Source organism: Phaethon aethereus, assembly GCF_964289735.1.
Source record: "Phaethon aethereus genome assembly, chromosome: 15".
In the NCBI taxonomy this organism is placed as follows: domain Eukaryota; kingdom Metazoa; phylum Chordata; class Aves; order Phaethontiformes; family Phaethontidae; genus Phaethon; species Phaethon aethereus.
The window spans coordinates 3,146,910-3,168,626 of NC_138591.1; the positions used below are offsets into that span (position 1 = coordinate 3,146,910).

General features: G+C 55.8%; 2 protein-coding genes across 3 annotated transcripts in view; one reads left to right on the plus strand and one right to left on the minus strand.

The window, feature by feature from the left end:
• FAM83G (family with sequence similarity 83 member G) overlaps positions 1 to 1,970 on the plus strand; it is a gene marked incomplete at both ends in the record, with an annotated part of 13,262 nt that extends 11,292 nt beyond the window's left edge. Inside the window, 2 exons of the mRNA XM_082006469.1 lie at positions 3 to 552; positions 1,959 to 1,970. Coding sequence (XP_081862595.1) covers positions 3 to 552; positions 1,959 to 1,970 — 562 coding nt within the window. The remainder of the gene's footprint in view (positions 1 to 2; positions 553 to 1,958) is intronic.
• The window catches only part of SLC5A10 (solute carrier family 5 member 10), a gene marked incomplete at its 3' end in the record, with an annotated part of 37,801 nt that extends 19,963 nt beyond the window's left edge, over positions 1 to 17,838 (minus strand). The window contains exons 1-8 of one of the 2 annotated variants that reach the window (XM_082006514.1): positions 17,809 to 17,838; positions 16,861 to 16,965; positions 16,192 to 16,251; positions 15,887 to 15,991; positions 9,609 to 9,714; positions 7,894 to 7,974; positions 4,603 to 4,808; positions 2,167 to 2,302 (exon numbers count right to left, since the gene is read on the minus strand). In XM_082006514.1, coding sequence (XP_081862640.1) covers positions 2,167 to 2,302; positions 4,603 to 4,808; positions 7,894 to 7,974; positions 9,609 to 9,714; positions 15,887 to 15,991; positions 16,192 to 16,251; positions 16,861 to 16,965; positions 17,809 to 17,823 — 814 coding nt within the window. In that variant the 5' untranslated portion in view covers positions 17,824 to 17,838. Of the gene's footprint in view, positions 1 to 2,099; positions 2,303 to 4,602; positions 4,809 to 7,893; positions 7,975 to 9,608; positions 9,715 to 15,886; positions 15,992 to 16,191; positions 16,252 to 16,860; positions 16,966 to 17,808 lie in introns of both variants that reach the window. The other variant, XM_082006513.1, reaches the window with a different exon arrangement.
• Between the last annotated feature and the right edge of the window lie 3,879 nt (positions 17,839 to 21,717).

Sequence of the window (21,717 nt, forward strand, 5' to 3'; positions counted from 1 at the left end):
AGTGGCACTGCCCTGGAGGGTGACACACAACCACCACCGGCCAACCACATGGATGTGAAGCAGGAACCAGAGAACCCCAACGGAGCCTCAGTGGAGACCTGCCATCTCCAGCCAGTGGCAGGGCCACAGGAGGACAAAGGGCCTCCCTGTGCCCTCAACGGACTGGGGGAAGAGGAGGAGGAGGAGGAGGAGTACATCACTCTCAGTGACCAGGAGAGCTACTCCAGCAGCTCTGCTGACCACAGCTACCGCCGCTCCAACGCCTCTTCCATCTCAGACGAGTACTTCGAGGTGAGGGATCGGTACGGGCCGCTCCGGCGAACCAACTCGGATGTCACCCACAATGGGGAGATCCTTCCCATACAGAGGAAGCTCAGTGACCCTCACATCAGCCGGGGAACCTTCCTCAGCCCCCTGGGGAGCCTCCCATCCCTGAAGCATGTCCGTGTGGAGGATGTGACGAAGAGGAGGAGCAACGCCGTGGAGATTAGGTGTGTGCTGCCCCGCACCATCCTGGACGGCAACAGCTCCTACCCCAGCAGTGCCACACAGGTAGGACGTTTTGCTATAACCTTCCCTATGTTTCTCCACCCTACAAAGGTTGCAAGCCTGGAGGTGACCCAGCCAGCTCAGCCAAGGCGTGGTGTCATTCCTAGCTTTGGTGTCGCGTCCTAGATGCTGAGATCAGACTTCCCATAGAGGAGAATAACGCCCTACACGCGGCAATGGTAGGAGTCACCCAAGAGGTGCTCTTGGTCGGGAAGGTGGTGGCCATGCCACAGCTCTTAGTGCCTGGGAATGCAATGGGAACAGCTGGTAAAGGGGAGGTTTTTGGGAATTAAAGATTACCCCATGGCATCGGGCTGTAGGACGGAGCCCTGTGGCCATCCCACAGCCCATCAGCAGTAGCATCATGCCCAGCCAGGGACAGACTGTACATGTAGGCATGTCCTTCTCAGTCTTGTTTTCTAGTTCCTTGCAAAGGTGATTAGCATCAAAGCAAAAGCACTCGGACACATAATTAGGCAGAGCAAGGCAGCGGAGAAACAGGGACGGCAACCTCTGTGGGCGAGTGTTGCAGTCAGCAGCTTCGTGGCGGATCCACAAGCGACGCCAGACCTTGTCACCCCAACAAGGTGCATGCCAGCAACCCACTGCAGGAGCATCACCCCATCCAAACAGGGGGAGCGCAAGGTCAATCCCCTATTTCCACCCAAGCGCTGAAGCCTCTTGCAGCACCACTAAACATTTTGGTTTCTCAAGGCTCCCCACCCACTGTTTTCAGGGCATTTAAACCCCCAGGGCTAAATCAGCAGCTGAAATCACTGAAGCCACCTGAGGTTACCCCAGCTGAGCTCCTAATCCGTATTTACAGGGAATTAAATTTACTAGCCAGAGCCCACTAGCTTCTCCCTTCCCAGCCAGCGACACGGAGCTCAGGGCAGGGTTTTAATCCTCGCACATCGAATACCCCCTCACGCCCTGCGGAGCCGTGCAGGGCGAGGAGCACCGAGCCCTTTGACGCTCTGTGACCCAGGTCCCGGGTGCCACCTCGCTCAGAGTGGCCGGGTATGTCGGTGTTCCTGCAGTAACTTGTTCTGGCCCTTTGATGAAAGGCAGATAATTAACACGCCATCAGGGTTAGGAAAGCCAGCGCTCAGCTGATGGAAATGTGCAGAGAGTAGTTTCTGCCATGTGTAAAAATAATAAACCAACGCAACCCTTGATTAACCCTCTAGAAACCTCGAATCTGACAGGCATCACCGTCAACCCGACCAAAAATTTTTGTTCTGGGTCCACATTTCTTACGTGCTGACCCCAGGCACAGCGTAGCCCAAAACGCAGGCGGAGGCTCACTCAGGGCAAACGTCATGTTTTCCGTCGCGTTCTGAAGGCAGCACCCAGGTTACCCCTGGAGCACTGCCTTGCCTAAACACATGCAACCCTGTCCGCATCAGCTGCGCGGCTAATGGCGGGCAGTGGCGCTGGCTGATGCGCGGCAGGCGCAAGGAGAGCGCTGGGGACTCTCGGGTCCTCTCCCGTCCCTCTCCTTCCTGGTCTGTGCAGAGCAGGGGTTTCCAGACAAGCCCCCCTCCCACTGACCCCTTAGCGACAGGCAAAATACCCTGTCCTGCCAGCTCCGCGTCCGCGCGGCGGGGCCCTTACCTGGGTACAGGACCCTGCTGATCATCCCCGGCATGATGATAACGAACAAGGGCAGCATCTTCAGGTAGCTGGCCAAGATGGAGCCGGCCTTGGCGTGACTCAGGCTCTTAGCAGAGAGCGACCGCTGGACAATGACCTGCGGGAGAGCGGGGCAGGACGGCTGAGCAGCCACCAGCATCTACTCCACGTCAGCCTCCTCCTTGGCAAACCGCATCCCGAGCATCCGCAAACGCTGGAGCCCCTGGGCGCTGGGCCCAGACGCAGCGCAGATGTGCGCCCAGCCACGGGCTGGGTTTCTCCGCAGACCAGCGGCGGGCTGGTGTCATGCCGTAGCACCACAAAAGCCCAGTGCAACCATAGCAGCGCGTCCTCCTGCCAGTATCAAGCATTCCCGACCGCCACTCTCTCCCCTCTTGCCCCTTCTATTCAGTCTCCTTCCCAAAGAGTGCCCGCAAAGGAATGGACACCGAGTCCAGCCCCCTCCTGCCACAAGCCCACCGCCCACACCGCTCAAACCATCGCGCCTCAAAGCTCTGGCCAAGCTGTGTCCACCCATGATACAGCCAGCCCTTGGGCTTCGAGGCAATCTCTCTTCAATAGGCAACATCCATAGGAAACATTGACTTTAAAGAGCCCAGACTCCCCCCAAGGGCTTACAGAGAAGTGCTCAGCACCCAGCAGGATTCAGCCGCTCCTGAGCGAGCACTGGCTCATGCCGTGGTGGGCAGGAGGGACTGGTTGCCGGTTCCTGGGGTGGGATGCTCAGGGCTTAATTTCTGCCCAGCAGCCAGAGCACGTCGGGAGCCGCAGAGCCCACCACCCGGCTCAGGCACCACATGCAGCACGTCAGGCACATGATGACCTCAAAGGGAGAGGAGCTAAACCACCCCTTAGTCCTCCCCGCCTGAAGACATCTCAAGCCTTAGCACTGATTTTAAGTTAAACCGATGTAGCTAACCCCCTCCAAGCCAGCATTACCTAAGCTAAACTGCTTTCGCGCAGCCCTCCTGGCCACGGCAGGAGGTGCCTGCTTGAGAACCAGAGGGGTATTCAGGCTAGAGGACCGTGCACCGAGACGATGCCAACAGCGCGGCGGCGATGCGGCGCCGGCGGCATGGCGGGGGCCGCGGCGGAGGCAGGGCAGGTCGGTGCAGCCGGCTCCGGCTTGTCCCGCCATCAGCTCCTGCGCTCGCCAGATCCAATCCCGCCCGGGTTCATCTGCACGGGCTGCGATCACACCTCCGGCTTGCGGCGCAGACACACCCAAAGAGGCAGATAAATATCTGGTGACCACAGCCGCGTGTTAAGGCCTTACGCAGTCCAGAATTAAGATTCATGGTGCTCAGACCCGATCCAAACGTGTCTCTCAAGCCGGCTCATCAGAGCCGCCCCCGCGGCGGTGCTGCCGCTCGCTGCTGTCTCCTGACCCCACCTCCTCTCCCAACCCTCCATCCTTTCATCTAACCTTGGTAGCCACCTAATCCCACAGGTTGGGTCTGGATGACTGAATGCTCTTTGGGCCCGAAACGAGCGCTTAGGTGATTAAGACGGGTGTTCAGGCTGCTGCTGGAGCGAAGGTGTTGAGGTGCCACTGGCATCCTCGGTCCCAGGTTTCCAGGCGGCAGTGACTTGGCTTGGGGCAGCCTCCGGGCTGCCGGCGCCGCTCGGGATGTGCAGGACAGCGCGCTACCAGAGCAAGAAATCAGAGGACCAGCAATGGTTAAGACTCGGGGCAGTTTTGAGCTGCCAGCGGTCTCAGAAGAATTTGGGCAAGGGAGCACGCCAAGTGGCAGAGGGATCTGTCCATGGGGACCGAGCCTGCGGCACAGACACGTGAAGGGGAGTCCGTGCGGGGGAACAGCATCCTTACAGCAGCAGTAGCTCATCTCTTTCTCTGCTCTTTAACAAACAGGGGACGCACATCTACCGCTACCGACCCCGGAATCCCGCAGGCAGAGAACAAGGCAAGGAGGTCTCCTGCTCCCCGACGCAGGAGAAACACCCCGGGGTCACCAAATACAGAGGGGATGGAGCCGAACCCAAAAAGACCATTGCAGGCAGCCAGCCCTACTGGCAGAGCAAAGCCTTCAGCCCCAGCAAGCCCACGCAGCCCGGCCACCTCTCACCAAGCAACCCCAGAGCATCAAGCAAACGCTTAACCTCCCTGCCAGAAAGCCAGAAGACAACCGAGGAGATGAGGACACCCCTCGGCATCCCGCTCTCCAAACTGTCCCAGTCCAAGCACCTCAAGAACAGGGTCGCGGGAGCCCCGGGTGCTTCTATTGACTCCAAAAAGAAGCCCCCCGAGACCACCGGCCAGAAGGACCATTAGGCGCTGATGCAGGTGGACTTCCAGGGCGAGAGCAGTAGTAGAGCGTGCCTGGACCCCAGGCAACGCCGTGTTACATGGGGCAGGGGATTCTTGTTTACATTTACCTGGTCGGTGCACCAGTACCACGTGGCCATGATAGACAGCCCGAAAGTCATCCCGGTCCAGGGCAGATCTCCAGAGACTGGGTCTCGGAAGAGGTGCATTGCATCCGCTCTGGGCAGGTGGCAGGTAGTGTTGGGAACAATCTTGGATGGCACAGCTTTTAAATAGGCCTCTTCCAGGTTGGCGTAACCTCCAATCTCATTAAAAGCTGGAAAACATGGTTAGGGGAGGCTGGTTAGAGTCGAGCTTTTGCTCTTTTTGCCCCGGTGGCCTGCAAGATCAACTGGCAAAACGCTCGCCAACTCGTTAACGCAGAAGTGCTGCCCAGAGAGGGAGGGCTCATTCGTGATGGTGTTTTCTTCTAGTTATTTAAGAGACTCTTCTATGAACATTTTGCACAGCAGGTCCCATTACTGTCCGCCCTCCCTTCGGAGGGTGACCCGTGTGCTGGGACAAAGGCTCCTCAACGGACCCACCTCTTTTGACCTCGTACTGTAAAAGCAACCTGTTTATTAAAGCTCCCTGGTCCCAGAGCAGGGGAAACTTGCCTAGGACTATTCAAATGCAAGATTAGGAAGCCTTTGACTTGATATACTACAGCTCAAGGTGCCTTGGCACAAGGGTCTGGCCAAATGTTTTCTACCCCTCTGAGCATTTCCCCAGCACCCCCCACACAGCTCCATCCCCAAACCTCCAGCAACCAGTGGGGAGAAAAAAAAAAAGGAGAAAAAAAAAACCCAACCCTTTTCACTGCATTTTTCCTAGGAAAAGGAATCTAAGGTCCGGGTCTTAGCCCAAGCCCCGCTGAGAAGTACGTGCCGTGAACAAGCCCTAGCAAGCGAGCCTCCGAGCCCTTGGCAGCTGCCTTGGCTCTCCTCCCGCCCGCGCCACAGCCAACCAGCCCTGGGCTCTGCCCTGGCCCCCCACTGCCTCCCCGCTCCTGGGGGGCACAGGCTGAACGCTCCTTGCGGCTCCCCCGGTACCTCCAGCAGGAGAATTTTGGAGCCAGAGGCATTGCTTTTTGGAGGAGGGAGGGATGGGAGGCACCCGCCCCGCTCCCCCCGCGTGCCGTGGCCACCCACGCAGCGGCCCTGGGGGAGATAAGCAGGGAGGTGTGTTGGCACCCCCATACCCACGGCAGCTGCTGACGCTTGGGAGAAGAGAGGAGGCTGCGAGGCCTCCATGGGTCTCATGGAGGGGAGACTCAAAGCAAGACCCACGAGCATCCCTGGGTGGATTTCCCCCCGTCTGGTCTAGCTGTCACATCCTGCATCCCCTCTGCGCCCACCCACGGGCCCGGACCCTCAGCTCGGCCCCCTGCGGTGCGGCAGCACGGGGTGGGAACGTGCTCCCGAGAAGTCGCCCTGCTGCAGGACCGTGCCCACGAGCACCGTTGTCTTTCGACCAAGAGCAAATCCCTCGGGCACTGGGATCGCCATCATTTGCTCAGCTTGAGCAAATCCCCATTTCCAAGACACCCGTCCTGCCCCGTTGTCCCCTCCTGCCCGGGGACAGCCCTCCCTGCAGCCCTGCCACTTCCCTTACCGGCCCACAGCCCCGTCCCAGGGCATCCCCTCGTCCTGAGGCTTTTGGGGAGTTGGCAAAGGGGCGTCGCCCACCATACACCGCGCTTTGCAAACCGGCCCTGAAAGCACTGAAACCGGCCCTGAGCGCTGAAAGCAGAGATGCACACCCAGGGGCGCAGGCCTGCTCCCTTCCCAAAGGTGTTCGCAGGCAAGTCACGACACCTGCGCTTACCGGGATGGAAAAGCGGGGCAAAAACCTCGGGGCAGCAGGAGCTCAGCCTGCGGATGCCGGGCTGCAGCCCACGGGCTCCACCAGGATTAATGTCCCTGCAGCGAATGACAAGTGGGGCGCAGGATGGCACAGTGTCTCTTGCCCGTGATGCCGGAGCCGAGTGGAGCCACTGCCAGCACCGCTGCCTGCCGAAACAGCCGCTAGCTCCGATTAAGTGAAGTCTAGGATTTGCCTACAGGCCCTCGGTCTGCACCCACTTGTCTGACTCGAGGCTTTTTCGCCCAGCATCGCACCCGAGAGGGTTTGCACAACCCTCCCGCGCTCTCCCTCGGGAGACGCGACCTCGGAGCCAAGCAATACGCCTTTTCGTCCCTTCAGCAGCCCCAGGGGCGGCAACGGTCCGGGCAGAGCGGCCCCGGAGCGGTCGCAGCTTAGCAGATGAGCATTAGCATCACTGCTGCGGCTGTCACGGTCTGAAGATAGGAACGAGGTAAAACACGCAGAGTACCCTTTATTAGACGAGCTTGACAAGAGCTGGAGAAAACAGGGCACCCTTGAGGCACACCAGCCTCCGGGTCCTGAGGTCTCCTGAGACCCGAGGGAAAAAAAAACAAACCTGTGTGACCAGCAGCTTGTCTTTTGGCTCCCCTGGATCAGCCCCTCTCCCGAGCCCCCTCGCCTCCCTGCACGTGCCGCGCTCGCAGGCTGGCAAAGTCGAAGAAAGCTGGGCTCCCGTGCGGTATTGGGTCAAAGCCTTTCCCACCTGCCTGCCTAGGCAGACGTCTCCAGGAGATTCTGGAAATCATCTCCGAGTGCCCCTGGAAATCGTCCTCCGTAGTGAAACCCCCGCCTTTGAGGCTGGGACCTGCCTTTTTGCCTCCTGCTCCTCGGCGCCCAGAGCCCTGATGGCAGAACGAGGCTGAGGAAAGCCCCCAGCCTCGCAAGGGTGCTCTGCGGCCAGATGTGCGGAGACACAACAGCGCTGAGCTGGTGATGAGCCGTGCTCCCTCCAGCCAGGAGGAAGGCACAGCACCGTGCTCTGCATCGCCAGGCAATCCCCGACAGCGGTGCCTCACCCCGGCATCACCTTCTGCCATGCACGTCCCCAGGCGGTGGGATCCTGTCTGAAGACCCCGCCACAACGCTGCTGCAAGTTTTCCCGAGCAAAACTGGAAACGCTGCTTTGCTGCCAAGTGCTCGATCAGTCTCTCGGAGCACGTGGACTAAAGGCAAACACGCAGAGCGGTGATGGCCACAGGAAGGTCACCGGCACCGGGGACAGCCCCACATGGAGGACCAGAGGGATGCTTCATGGCATCCTCACCCAGAAGAATGGCGCACAGGGGAAGCACAGTGGCAGAGGGGACACAGGGGGACCACAGACTTTCTTTAGGCAATTGCTATCAGCCAAAGTCCTGTTGGGCATCTTGGCCACCGAATTGCTCAGACTGAGTCTTTTTATTTATTTCTGAGACTGCCCGAGTGGGAAGAGAAGGTCCCCGCGGAAGGGGTATCTGTGCTGACCCAGCTCCTACCTTTCGCCGCCAGCGCGATGGCTCCGAGGACCATGATGAGCGTCTGCAGCGCGTCGGTGTAGATGACGGCCGCCAGCCCCCCTGCACGAGAGCAAGGCTCAGCATCGGGAGCACCGCCGGCTTCGGGCTCGGCTCAGTTGCAAAGTCCCAATAAAGCTGCCCACGCTCGCGGGGACGTGCCCGTCACCGGCCTCGTCCTGCCGCCCCTGCGGTGATGGGGGGCTGCAGCGGGAGCGTGAGGGGGGAACAGCTCCTCGGCGGGTCTGGTGTCGAGGGGTGTCAGCACCCCACAGATGGGTGGGGGGAGCAGCCGATAGCCGCGGGGGCTGCAATCTCACCTGGGGCAGGGCAGGGGAGCCGAGGGATGGCAGGAAGGGAGGGATGCAGCCCCACGTCCCCACACAGTCGGGAGGACACCGGCCAGCCCCGGCTCTTTGGATGCTCCAGCAAGCAGACCACATTCAGGATGCTGATCTTATCGTCCATCCCACCTCTCCCTAACACCATCCCAGGTTTCCCCCTCAGCTCTCCTCCCAACCCCACCGTTTCATTTTTCCAGCACCTGACGTTTAGTGGAGTCCCCCTTGGCCAGCCAGCCAGCAGCATTTCTCCCTTTCCATCCCAAGCTCTCCCTCCGGACCCGTTGCAAACCCAGGACCTGCTTACCTAGCTAGAAAGCAATTACTCAGTGTACGAACAAAAGCATTAAAAAGTAGCGGAGCTAGAGAAAATGAGTCAAAAACTGAACCAGTTTCAACCCCAGTCACCAACTCACATCCTGGGAATTCGGGGCTGCACCCTCTCCGGCCATGCCTGGGATTTGGAGGGATGTTCTCAGGATCAGGGTGACGCAACGATCACACCCTCTGCCCAAGCTTACGCCGAAATGCCCTACTTCACAACAAGCCTTGTGGGCAGGAAAAAACCCTAGATGGGATTTGCTTAAAACCCAAGTCTTGCAAAATCCACCATGTTTCGGATATACTTAAACTGTTTCCTGTGTTGATGGCTGGGACGAGATAGCGAGGGAGAATTTACTGCTGGGTGTCTCCACTGGCAGTACCAGGGGAGGGAATGTCCCAGCCAAAATAATAACCGAAAGGGCTGGCAGGGATACACGGTCCTGCAGTCCGAGAGCGGGACTCCAAGCCAGGAACCCAAAATTTCCAACTCCCGCTCCAAACCCTTATCTCCTCCAGATCACAAAATATCTGTACGGATTCACCCTGCACAAAAATAGCTGGTCCCAGGATGGGGAAGCACGGGCTAGAAATATTCCTGGAAGCCTCGCAGAGGGAGGGCAGCAAGTTGCATTGCAGGCAGGGCAAATGGGAGGGAAATGAGTTGGGTAAGAGGTTCTCAGATTGTAGATTCCACAGTAATGGTCCTGTAATAGGAGAAGCCCTGATTACTGCTGGTACAAATAGGTACACACACGAGAAAGCATTTAACTACATGATGGAGGAGGAGTTACTACAAATGAAAAGTCGTAATGACAAAGGAGAGGTCATGCATTGAGTCATTGCCTGAGCTGACGCAAGCAGGATGCTCAGATACTGGCTGGATAGGGCAGGGAATACGAACCCCATTAGTATAAACCCCCAAAGACCTTCCAGGAGCCAAAAAAATATATAAAATAAATAAAAGCAGGAGAGTAAGCGGTGTGGTTTAACCAAAGAAGAAAGATTGAGGCCGGCAGACACTGAGCAACCTACCTGCAATGGTGTAGAGCCCCGTGACCACCAGCATCAGGACGGTGGAGAGGTAAAGGTCCCAGCCCAGGCAGACTTGCACGAAGAGGGCCCCCGAGAACAGGTCCGTCTGTGCACGGAAGAAGAAACACAGGGGCTGGGACCGGTGACGTCCACTGGGCTCGACACCACCCAAGGGCTGTTGCAAGAGTGGCACGGCAGCGAAACGGTCAACATGGTGTGTACGGCGAGGACGTTGCACTGCACATGCCAGGAGGACACCTCCCAAAGCCAGCGCTGAAGCCCGGGGTCCCATGCGGGTGGCAATGTCACCGCTGCAGATGGGTGTCGCAGGCCACCTTCCCGCACCCCCCCAAGAGCAGAGCAGGCAGCTCTGGGCCCAGCTGGAAGGTGATGGCCGGAGACAGAACGCCTTGGGACACCAGTGCTGCCACAGCCTCTGAGAGCAAAGCAGGGAGCTAGAGATACTCAGCCCTTTACAGGATCGGACCCCGACCCGAGCTACCCCCTCGCCCCCCCAAGGACCTCCAGCCCCCTCCGCCGCTGGCAGTGCCCCGCTCTCCAGGCGGCACCTCTCCAACGCCTTCTGCAGAGCCCTGGGCATGGGGCACCTGGTGCCGACCGAGGGGCCACGCTCCGCCAAAACACCAGCACCCTCGGGTGCTCCTTGGAGGCAGTCCAAGCCGCCCCCCCCGGCCCAGCACCCCCCTGCTGGCTCTGCACCCCAACAGCCCCCGCAGGGCTGATGCACGGGGGCGGCTGTAGCTGGTATTTCACGTTCCGCTTGGCAGGATTCACCCTCCTGGCACCCGTGCTGCCGGCAAGGAGGCTGCCAAGGACCAGCTCCCCCTCCCCAGCTGCAGCCCAACGGTCTGGGCCGTCAGACCGGCCAGGAGGGCGTCAGCAAGCCTAAAAATGCTGCTGGGGGCAGGAGGGGATCTCCTCCCAGGTGCAGAGACTCTTCAAGGTTCTTGCTGGTACCTGCAGTGCCTTCAGTGATGGATGGGGCAGCTCCGCGCCACATTGCTCGAGCCCGTCAGTGGTGTTCAGGGGGTGCTGGTGGGGCAGGACAAGGGGCTGCCCGGCTCCCTGGGGGCCACAGCAGCGTTTCAACTTTGACAGCCACTCCACGGTGAGGAGCACACGTGGACAGCCCCAGCACAGAGCACAAGACCCCCAGGATGGCCGTTCCTTGCCCCAGTGCCAAGCCACTTCTGCGTTGAGCATCTCTGGGAAAATACCTCCTGGTTTTGCACAGATGGGGAAACCAAGACATGGGCAAGTGGCAGAAGTTGCTTCTGGCCCCAAGCAAAAAGCAGTAGCCCAGAGGTCCTGTACCCTGGCACGGACCGGCAGAAATGCATCCTCCAACATGTCCTTTGCAGCTCCCTTTGCAAAGCCCCTGGAAGAGGCTCAGGGTTTCTGCTTGGCCACGGAAGGACAGACCGACTCCACGTCCAACACGCTGCCTCTGCCTGCCCCAGCATCTCCTGTGCCTGCGTCATGTCCCACAGGGATGCCAGGAGCGTGCCTCTGCCCGGAGAAGCGTGTGCAGGCCTGCAGCTCACCCAGCTGCAAAACTCCTGCGAGATGACTGACACCCCAAAGGTGACCACTGATTCTCGCCCGTGGGAGGGCTGGACCCACACAGGGAGGTCTGGTCACGGTCTCGTGGGAATGAGACGTAAAGCAGAGACTCAGAGGGAGCTGGGACACCTCCTCTGACAAAAGCAGCGATGCTGCGGGAGGAAAGGACCAGATGCAGCAGCCAGTGCCCGTGCCACCACCACATCTCCACCCGCAGCTGAGATCCAGACATCCCCAGCGCTTGGCTGGGGTATCTTCACAAAAACCTTGTTTGGAGAAGGAAACGGGGCCAGGAGAGGCAGGACGAGGCAAGACAAGCTGACTCCACACCCTTGCCCAGAGCCGTACAGCTTCCCACAGCCAACACATCAGCTCTGATTTGACATCTTTCTTCACACACCTCACAGAAACCATCCCCCAAACAGCAGGGCCGTCTTGCCCGGTCATGCGAGAGCAGCCGTTTGGGATTAGCAACACGGAGGACTGGTGTTATTTCCCATATCGTACCTCCTTCCCCTGGCTCTGCCCTTCCTCCTCCCAGCACTACTCCAGCAAGCTCGCCACGTGGGAGCTGAGGACTGTCACTGTGTGATGGAGAGAGGCCACGCAGAACCACGCGATGGAAGAAGCAAGGCACGTGCCACCTAGCAGGGCTCCATCAGCCACAAAACCCAGCAGGCGAGCACACATCCAGCTTCAGCACAACAGGAAAGCCCGCTCCCTCGCAGAGGAGCCCACACCGTTAGGCACAACGTCGATTAAATCACAAATCAAACCGCCCAGAAGAGCACTTACACCATGATCTTGAGAATCCTAATTCACAGGCTGTTCCACGACATCTGGACCAGGCTTTACACCACAATCATGCCTAGCATTCCTAAGGGAGGTACTACACGTCCTCAGCTGCACTTGGGCTTGGCCATGTCTCCAGGAGAGCCCACGCCAGCAGCGAGAGGCAATTCAGCCCTGGAATGTCCTGCTGAAGAGGAACCAACTCACAGGCAACCATGCCAAAACCTCCGCCAGTGGCTCCTCTTCAATAGATGCGTTTTCGCCACAAATGCAATCCGACCACAGCTTGATACCACAGAGACCACCAAGCAGCCCTGCAAGAGGACAGCTAAGCCATTCATGCCGTGCAAGCTTCAACTGCAAGGCAGAAAAGCCCCAAAGGCCCTCAGCCATCTCCTCCCAACACAACCTGAAGTGGGAACCCAAAATATTTTGAGCCTCCCCAGCACAGTGCCAGCCAAGCATCCCTGATGTCTTCTGGAGCTCCCAGTGTCCTTTGAAGGGATCCATCATTTGTCATCTCAGCACCTGCCAGAAAGTCATGCCTCCCTGTGACTGCCTGCTCCTCCAGCAACCCTTCCCCAGAGCCCAGCTGCGAAGACTCAGCCCTGGACAAGATATTTCATAACTGCTTCTCCCGGCTTTCTCAATGCTTAATCATTTTTGCAGTCGTCGGCAAATGAGTCTAAGCCTTTGCTATGAGGAAGCAGAAGTATCTCCACCTCCCTTCCTGGTAATTCTGCTGGGGTGGGAAAAAATAAAAGCGCATGTGACTGAGTCGTTAATAAGACATCCCAAATACAAAAACAAGCTAATTAAAACCAGGCATGACCTATTCATAAAACAAGTCCTTTCAACTGTAAAAGGAGAGCAGAAGCCTTTGAAGTCAGGCCTCGTAATCCAGCAAGATCCCTGCCTTCACCGATGACCTCACTTGGAAACTCGTTCTTACCCAACATCATTAATGCCTTTCCAATGAAAGCTGGCTTTAGAGACAGCTTGGATTTAACAACTGGTGAAGCCAAAGCCTCAGTAGAACAAGTTACCCAGGGTACAGAGGAGTGTTCAGAGGCTCTTCGCCAAAGCTAGGATGCCTGCGCAACTCCTCACGTGTTCCTAGCCGGAGGGGACATCCTCTCTCAGCAGGACTTTGGGCTGTCCTGCTGCACCCTGCCATGAAACATGGAGGGTTGGGGTCCACCAAAGGGTAAATTCCAGGAGAGGAGGGACGGTCATCCCCCCCCGCCCCAAAAGAAGAGCCATGGGAGCTGCAGTGACGCCATGTCTCAGCTCAGGAGAACATGGAGCGGAGATCCACGCATAAAGCCAGCATGCGCAGGGAGAGGAGGCAGGAAAAGCCCAGCGAGTCCCAGGCTTTGCGGCAGCCCCCAGCGAGGACCAAAGGAAACCCCCGACAGGCAACAGCGCTGCCTAATTGCGCTGAGTTTCACACTCTCCTCCCACGCTCCCTGCTGCGGTCACCACCAGGGATGGGACACCGGGCCAGTTCGGCAACACCCCGAAGGTCCGCAGACATTCATCCCAACCCACTGCTGGAAACAACCATTGTTTGTGAGATTTACCATGAACGAAGTCAGATGCCAAGATAATCCCCTTATTAAGCTGATTCCTCTTCTGTTGCATCCTGCATGACTCAGAGATCAGAGAAAACTCAGCAGACCAAAGAAACTATAGCGCTGGCTGAGAAAAGGTGAGGGAAGAGGCATTTGGGAGTGTCCACGAGGCTCCAAACACAAGGTTGTGCTGAGAAGGGCCAGGAGAACCGCAGCGGCTCCCATCAGCACAGGCACTGAGCAGAGGTCATCTACAGGTTCATCTGGTGTTAGGCACGGGATGACATCACAACGGTCTCCCAAGCTAAGAATGACATTGTAGGATGTCCATCCTTTCTGGGCGAAAGCCACCGAGCGACTGTTAGCCAAAGGGACCAAGGACATCCCCACGGCATGGTAGGGCACTGTTTTGTAAGAGAAGAGGGGATGTCTGTGATAGTCTAGAAAGAGGCTCAAAGGCAACCAGCCCTCCAACTACTGGTCATTTCCTTCTTCAAATTCAGACCAGCAAGAACAAACTACCCCACCAGAAATCCTACCCCAGCTTCCAACCTTTCCTTTTAAATGCCAGCAGGGATTCACACAGATCCCAGGGAGCAACACCAGACACGGGTGCTCCAGCATCTCCCTCGAGCTCCTCCCGGCTCTTTGTCAGGAGCAGGGGAGAGATGTCTCCTGAGCAACACACAGGAGGGGAATAAGTGACAAGAGTTCACTGGACATTAGGACAACCAGGGAATAATCAAAGTGCCATGGCCCAAACGTGCAAACTGAACCGGCGCTGTGGGAGCCAGCAGGCTGATTTCAGGAGAAATGCCATAGGATTTTCAACACCATAAGTAGTAACGGTATAAAGAATATCAGTTTTATGGGAAGAATGCCCTCCAGCACGATGGGACATGGTTTTGGAGGGGGGAGAAATAGGGGTGACGGAGTCACCAGCACCTCTGCCACGCTGAAAGCCCTGCGACAGCAGGAACACGGGAAGGGCTGCCGCCTCCTGCAACCTGCCATTTAAGCCCAAAGCATAGTGCCTTGCCCACGGGAAGGAGACGGGGGTCTCCCGGAGCTGGGGACATCACATCACGCAGCGCTGGGGTCTGAGGCAGGGGCAGCCTCTCCCTTCGCATTAAGCGTTGACGGATGCGCGCCGCGAGGGCTGTGTGCAGGCTGCTCCGTCCTCCGCATCCCTCGGAGGGAGACCCAGAGGATCCCCCCACAGCTCAGCCCGGGAGGTCTGGGGCTTGCGAACCCACCGGGGAGGAGGAGGCAGAAACGCCAGGCGGGGAGCGATGCTGCATCCAGCCAAGCTGGTGTTTGCAAAGCAGGGAGCTGGCGAGCGCAGAGGTAGGCACTGAGCGCCTCGCCGTGGGGAAGCACGCTCCGGCACCGGCCCTCCTGCCCTGCAGACACCCGCTTCTGCCACATGCAAAAGCGTATTTCTTGCAGCTGCCCACCTGCAAGAGCACGTTGTCTTTTAGCCGGCGAAATGCAGAAGCCCCAGCAGACCCCGGGTCAGATCCACCCGCTCCATCAGAGGCGGCGGTGCAGGATCGCTCCCTCCGGCGTGTTTTCTCCTCCAGATCGTTTCTGAGCTGTTTGCTCTTGATCTCTGTCTCGCTGCCTCCAGCCCCCCAGGGCTGCCTGTGCCCAGCTCCCTCCTGCTTGCCCTAGGCCCGGTGTCACAGGCTCTTTAGTTCTTTTACCTCGGATAAACTCTTCCCACCTTTACCAAGTGCGCAGCGGGAGCAGGAGCTTCATGCAGGGAACTGTGAGCGAGGCCAAAATGGGGGAGAAACATCCCTGTGGAAGAGTCCCTGAAAATCAGGCATGTTCTCTACATGCTTGGGCATCTTATAGCTGCGACAAGGCTTCCTTTCCTGAGAAAACCCATGTGCCCCAAAACAACAAATGAATTCCCAATTCAGTCCCTGGCCCCGCCAGGTCCCTCGGGGGGGTGCCGGAAAGCATCGCTGCTGGAGCATGGAGAAAACCCCAGATAATGCATCCCAGCCTCTGAGCACGTTTCACCCACAACCTCTGCTACAAGACGAGTGCACCATGAGTTTGGGATCCTGACACCCAGGCACGCATCCATTGGGGCCACCTGGACATGAGCATCACTGCTGGATCTACCTACAAACGCACAGGGTGCTGCAGGTAGCATCTGCCCAAAAATTCCCACCTCCTGTCCTGCTCCCTCCTGGAGCATCCTGCAGCAGTTGCTCTCCCCCGACTTGGCTACGCATGGTTTGAGCCCTAAAATAACCTTTCACTTGCTGGAAATCAGTCGTGGATCTGGCGTGGAGTCGAGCAGGAGCTACTCACAGAGATTTTGGTGAAGATGGAAAGCAGAAGTGACAGGCCAGCGAGGTACATCCGGATCCTCTCCCCTCCAAACCTTCGCTGGAGATATTCGGGCATCGTGACAATCTGCCGGAGCGAAAGAGAGCCATCACCGCCCTGCCAGGCCTCCTCCTCCGGAGATGGTCCCAGGGAAGGAGAGGGGACAGCTGCATTGCCAGAGCAGGGCTCAGGGGTCTCAAAGCAGAGTGATGACAGCCCCCCCGGGGGAGCAGGGGACCTGGCCGGCACCACACTCCCCGCAGCAGGCTCCAGGCAGCTCTACGTACCCCAGACGAGATGTAGACCGGCACAAACACCCAGGCCAGTGCCAGAAGAGCATAGGTCGCCTGTTGGGAAGGAGGAACGTGGCACAGACGGGAAAAAAACGCTGATCCTGCTACAGCTCAACACTGACTGCAATGCTAGACCCCATCCGCCACTCCTGACCCGGCCCCAGCTCACCCTCAAATGCACATTTACATCCCCAAATGGCTTCAGATGGCAGACGCAGGAGCACGGGGCCATGACGGACACCCCCAGCACCCCTGCCAGCAGGAACCCACTCCCCTCAGCCCTTCAGCTCCTGACCAGACATCTCCCGCTAACTCCTTCTGAGCGCCAAGCAAACCAAATGCTGTGTTTTTGCTGCAGAACCCAAGGACTTTGGAAGCGACGGGTGGGGAAGCAGAGAATGGGAGACCTATTCAGCTGGCCTAGGAAGCTCTGCAGCGAAATGTCCTTTTCCCTGAGCTCATGGGTTTGAGTTGACTCCAAACTCACTGTACGTGCACTAGACATGAGCCAGAGAAGCTGAGTTAGCAGGGTTGCGCTAATTACCCCCTGCACGACTCCTCCCAAGCCTTTCGAGACGTTGTGTGAAGCTGCTGTGAAATGGGCCATCTGCTGCTACATGGCTCCAGAAACTCGTTTTCTTAATAACACGACACGTTTCTTACGTTCCACTCGAAGCCGGTGACAGCGATTCCCCCGGCAGCACCAGTGCCGGCCAGCCCGATGAAGAGCCCCGAGCCCTCGCTGCTGGCGAAGAGAGAGGCGCCGATCTGCAGAGGAGCAGAGGAGGTGCTGCAGGCGCTCGCAGGTGGGGTGCCCGACTGCCGGCTCCCCGCGGCTCGGCACGGCAGCCGCGCCAGCCGGACCAGCTTTGGTACTTCCCCAGCAGCGCGGCCCCGAGGGGATAACTCAGTAAGAGGAGGTGGCAAAAATGACATCTGAGCGGGAGCAGCAGAGCACAGACCACCCCGCCACTTCTAAAAGCAAAGCCAGGTCGAAGATACACCATGCGTGAGGAGGGACACGTATGTATTTTGCAAGAACAGCCCTTAACGGACTCCGATGCAGGTGAGCCCCAGCAACCAGCGCTGCCATGCATTCAGCTCATTTGGGCATCCCCGGTGAGTTTTGGATTGACTTTGTCTTCAGGAGGAGGAGGAGGAGCAAAGCGTTGCTGCATTTGCCATGGCGGCCACACACCCTGCCCGGAGGTGGCCCTGTGCAAGCAGCCAGAGCCAGACATGGGAAGGACCTACAAGCAGTTTGTCAAGATCATATTGAAATAAGAGGAGGGAAAAAAAAGAAACTTGGGACACCCACGTCTTGTTGGAGCCACCAGGAGGACAGGGGGCTGGCGAAGATAATGGTTGACTCCAGGAACCCCTCCCCAAGTTCAGAGTAACCTACGAGGAGACCCAGCAAGTCAGGTGGGCTCCAGCACTCGTGCAATGAAAAGGGAAACGCAGATCAGAGGACACGAATTCTGGCAGAAGGAGGTATACAGGGTGGGGAGAAAAGCAGGGGCACAGAAGAGGGAATTCAGTGGGAGGGAGAGTGGTGCTGGATGTCCCTGCTGCCCAGGTGTCACAAGAAGGACAGAGGTCTCTACTTACTGGCCACCATGCCATATCTCTGCCAGCAAGGAAGTAGCCACTGACGGTGTTCCTGTTCATCCTGCATGAAGCCTGGGGGGAGAAGAGATCAGCAAGGAGCACCCTTCCCCTACAAACCCAGACAAGACACCCAGAACCAAGTCTCCCAGACAAGAAGCCAAGAGACAGGAGACTCTGGATAATTAATGGGAGCTTTGCAACTCGAGCTTAATTACACGAAATGGTGGCTGCACCTCCGAGTACCTGGAGCCATGAATGGCAAAGGAGGCACTCCGAGACGGGGGAGCATGGAGGATGCACCCGTCCCACCTCCATCCCGTGCAGACAGGCTGGCTAATAGGGCCCCGCTTTGGCTATGATTTTTCTGCAAGGCAGAATAAATGGGTTTGGAGAGGCTTTGTCTGAAACCACGGGTAGCTGAGGGCTTTTTCTGTTAAGCAGGGCATTTGTCTCAACACCCTTGAATAGACAAGCAGGAGATCTGCTTACGCCCAGCAAACCAGAGGCCAGGGGAAGAGGTTTGTGCCGTGGTTAATTCCACCTTGTTCTCAAGCTATAGGAGGCTTTCCATAGTGGGGGTGAAAGGGGCGGAGGGTTTATACAGCAGAACAGAGCAAAGGCAGCACAAAGCACACGTAACAAGTGCAAACTACAACAGGAAAATAATAAGAGGTTTTCAAATATTCCACACAGAAAAGCCAGCCCTAAAAAAAAAATAAAAAGGCTATTCAAAAAGAAAGCTGAAAGGGAAAAAGAGAAATTACTCTTACCCATATTCCCACTGCAACATTTAAGGAAAAATAAACCACTACGACAACAAGGTCGGCGACGCTGAACTGCTGCGAGGGGGCAAAGGATCCAGCAGTGGAATTGCCCTCCATCATGGCCCTGCGTCCTTCTTCATCCTCAGCCTCACCCAGAGAGTGACTGAATCAGTAACTCATTAGCGGCTTGAGGGCATTTATCATTAAACAAGCCAGCAGTAGGAGCTTCGCTTCCTTTGGGTGGGCAGTCCCGCTGTCTGCCGCATCCCTCCCCTCTGTTTTCCCACCGCCATTCCTGCTGGCACTCAGAGAGCAGCATGGTCCAGGCGAGCACCTCTTGATTTCGGCATCTCACAAACCAGCAGCTACTTAATCCCCATTTCCTTGGGGTTTTCTGCTGCTTCTGCAGCAATCTTGAAGCAGCAGGCTCCAGTTGGAGATGCTCCTGCAATGGACACATTTCTATGACGCGGAATCTCAGGGCACGGGCTCCCAGCTGGCAGAGGTGCCTTAAATCTCGATATTGCTGGACAAGAAACTGCCAAGGCTTTTGTCTTCTATAAGCTGTAAACCAAACCCTAATATTTTCCTTGCAGATACTAAGAGTCTGGAAAGAATCTGCATGATCTAGTTAATTACTGCAAAAATTGCTGAATAAAGCAGGGCTTTTTAAGTGTTCTTTACATTTGAAGGATCCCAAAGAAATACCTCTAAAGAATAACTGGCATTTCTGGTGATCTCGTATTTTTGCTTCTGGGAAAAGCACGTGGGATTTAGGTAGCTCTGCAGTTCTGTGGTGTCATGAAAGAGGTATGAAAAATGTCCGAGTGAAGTTGTACCTGCTTGGCTGCCTTTCAACCACTTTGAAAGCCAAAGGACCAGCAATCCAGTCTTATGACCGCAACTCGTTCCCAAATTCTTTAGTCCTCATCAATACAGTAATTGCACTGCACTAAACTAGGCCAAGTTGGGGGTTTTCCACACGCTAAAGCAATGATCAAACACAGGAGTTAACACGAACGCCCGAGGTGGATCCTCAGCACGCCAGTGAGGGCCAACCGGCAGAAACGCTCACAGAGGAGATGAAGCTACTTCTCCAAAGGCCAACACAAAACAAGCAGGAGGAAACAACCTTTGAATTTTATGGTTTGGAATATTTAGTAATTGTGCCGTTTGCTGCACGGGATGCTTGGCTGGCTCATTTTCAAGTGGCAGCACACTTTCCAACTGTGTATCACAAGGTCTCACTAATAAAATAGACACTGCAACTAATATGCTCATCACAGAGACGGGTCAGCGTATTTCTCCTCTCTGTGAAACAGCCGCCAACGCGCCCAGGAGCGGGTCTGCACACTTGTGAGAGGAACTGAAGTTCTCCCTCACTGCTCAGCTGGAATTTAACCTGCATTAACACATTCAAAGTATATACAAGCGTTAATACGTCAGCTTGGTGTTATCTATTAACATCGCTGAACTGTTTTAATAACCTACTGTCATTAAAGTACAACCAGGTAGAGCCTTGCATTTCGTCATTTCATGGAGACAGAACGTACCTCTCTGGACAGGGCTGCAAAAATCAAACAGAACAATCTTATGAAAAATAAGCTCACAGAATGAAGAACAGTATTATATGAACAGAAATGTGCAGTTGCTTAAATAAAATCACCATCTGACCCGCTGAATGTACCAACAAGATCAAGTACTGTAGATCTTTCAGCAATATCTAGGTCTTCAAGCCACAATCCAGGCCTCCATCCTTCCCAGTGCTGTGCCAAGACAGAGAAGGGAAGGAAAAAAACCACAAAAAAACCAAAAACCAGGCTTTTATCCTTAAAAGCAAACCAACCTTCCAAAAACCTTGTAAGTTTTTGTCTCAAGTAGAGAGAAATGGTGTCAACACTTCGGTGTTCACTTCTGGTTTTGGACATGCCAGAAGTTTTATACTTGTTTGCAGGACACTCTTGAGAGATTAGACCGAACAACCCCTAAATGCCCGTTCATTCCACCACCGTTTTCTCTGTGACACATCAGGAACTTCAAGTCTCCGAGACTGAAAGCTCGGTGCGGCAGCTAGCTGGCCATTCCACACACGCCGCCCTAAGGATGGCTGGCAAAACAAACTGAGCAAGCTCCGCACTATGGCCATATTTTTTTAGCTCGTCCATACATCCAGGCCAGGCTAGAAACCTCTGAAAACAAAATTTACCCCGTGATGAGCTGATTTTATCAGCTAGAACCTCTGCGCCCCCCAGTATTCCAAAGTCCCTGTTGCTCCTTGACATCCAGCCACAGATTTAGCTCCCTCCCACACCCCCTGAAGCAAAGCAGCAGCACTGGAAGCATGCCCTAACTGCCACATCACAACTAATCTAAAAGAACCTTTGCAATAGCACCTGCAACCGGATGGTGAAAGGTTGTATTTGTGTTTTACAAGACTGCTCAGCAAAAAAACAGGTTGAAAAATGACAATGAGTATCAGCATTAGGGAAAAGCAGCCTCTCCGCTCCTGGTCTGCAGGTGTTTCACTGTAAGAAGCAGCAAAACATGTTACTCTCCTTACTGTGTAACACCCGCAAATCATTTTTAAGGGGACACATTTTAGAAGACAAGTGACTACTACATGAACATTTTTAGAAAGCTCACACAAAACAAGTCTTTATTCTTTGTCGCAGAAAATAAATACAGGTGCATATTTCATATGCTTTTCTATAAAAGCATTCCTACAAAATCACTTAACTGCATACAACAGTACAACCTTTTTGGCTTTTAAAATGCAAATATTATACAGTCACTTCATTTTATTATCTTTTAAAGCACTTGTAGCAAGCAGCTTTGGAAAAGGAATGCTTAGTTTAGAAGCCAATTTCTTGCCTCAAGTGTTTTGTGTTTTTTTTCCATCATGTATATAGTGCAACTAACCTAAAAGCAACTAGAACAGTTTTTTTGTAAAATGTTTAATCCCCCCCCCCCCCCCAAAAAACTGCAAAGGAAAAAAATAGCTCTTAAAAACTGTTCTACCTTGATACTTAAACCAAGAGAAAACAAAGTGGCTCAATAGAAATATTAAGGTAAGCATGATGCTTCACAGCTCATTATCTGTTCGCTTCCAGTTTTGGCCCGGGGTGTTTCTTTAGAATAAAAAGCA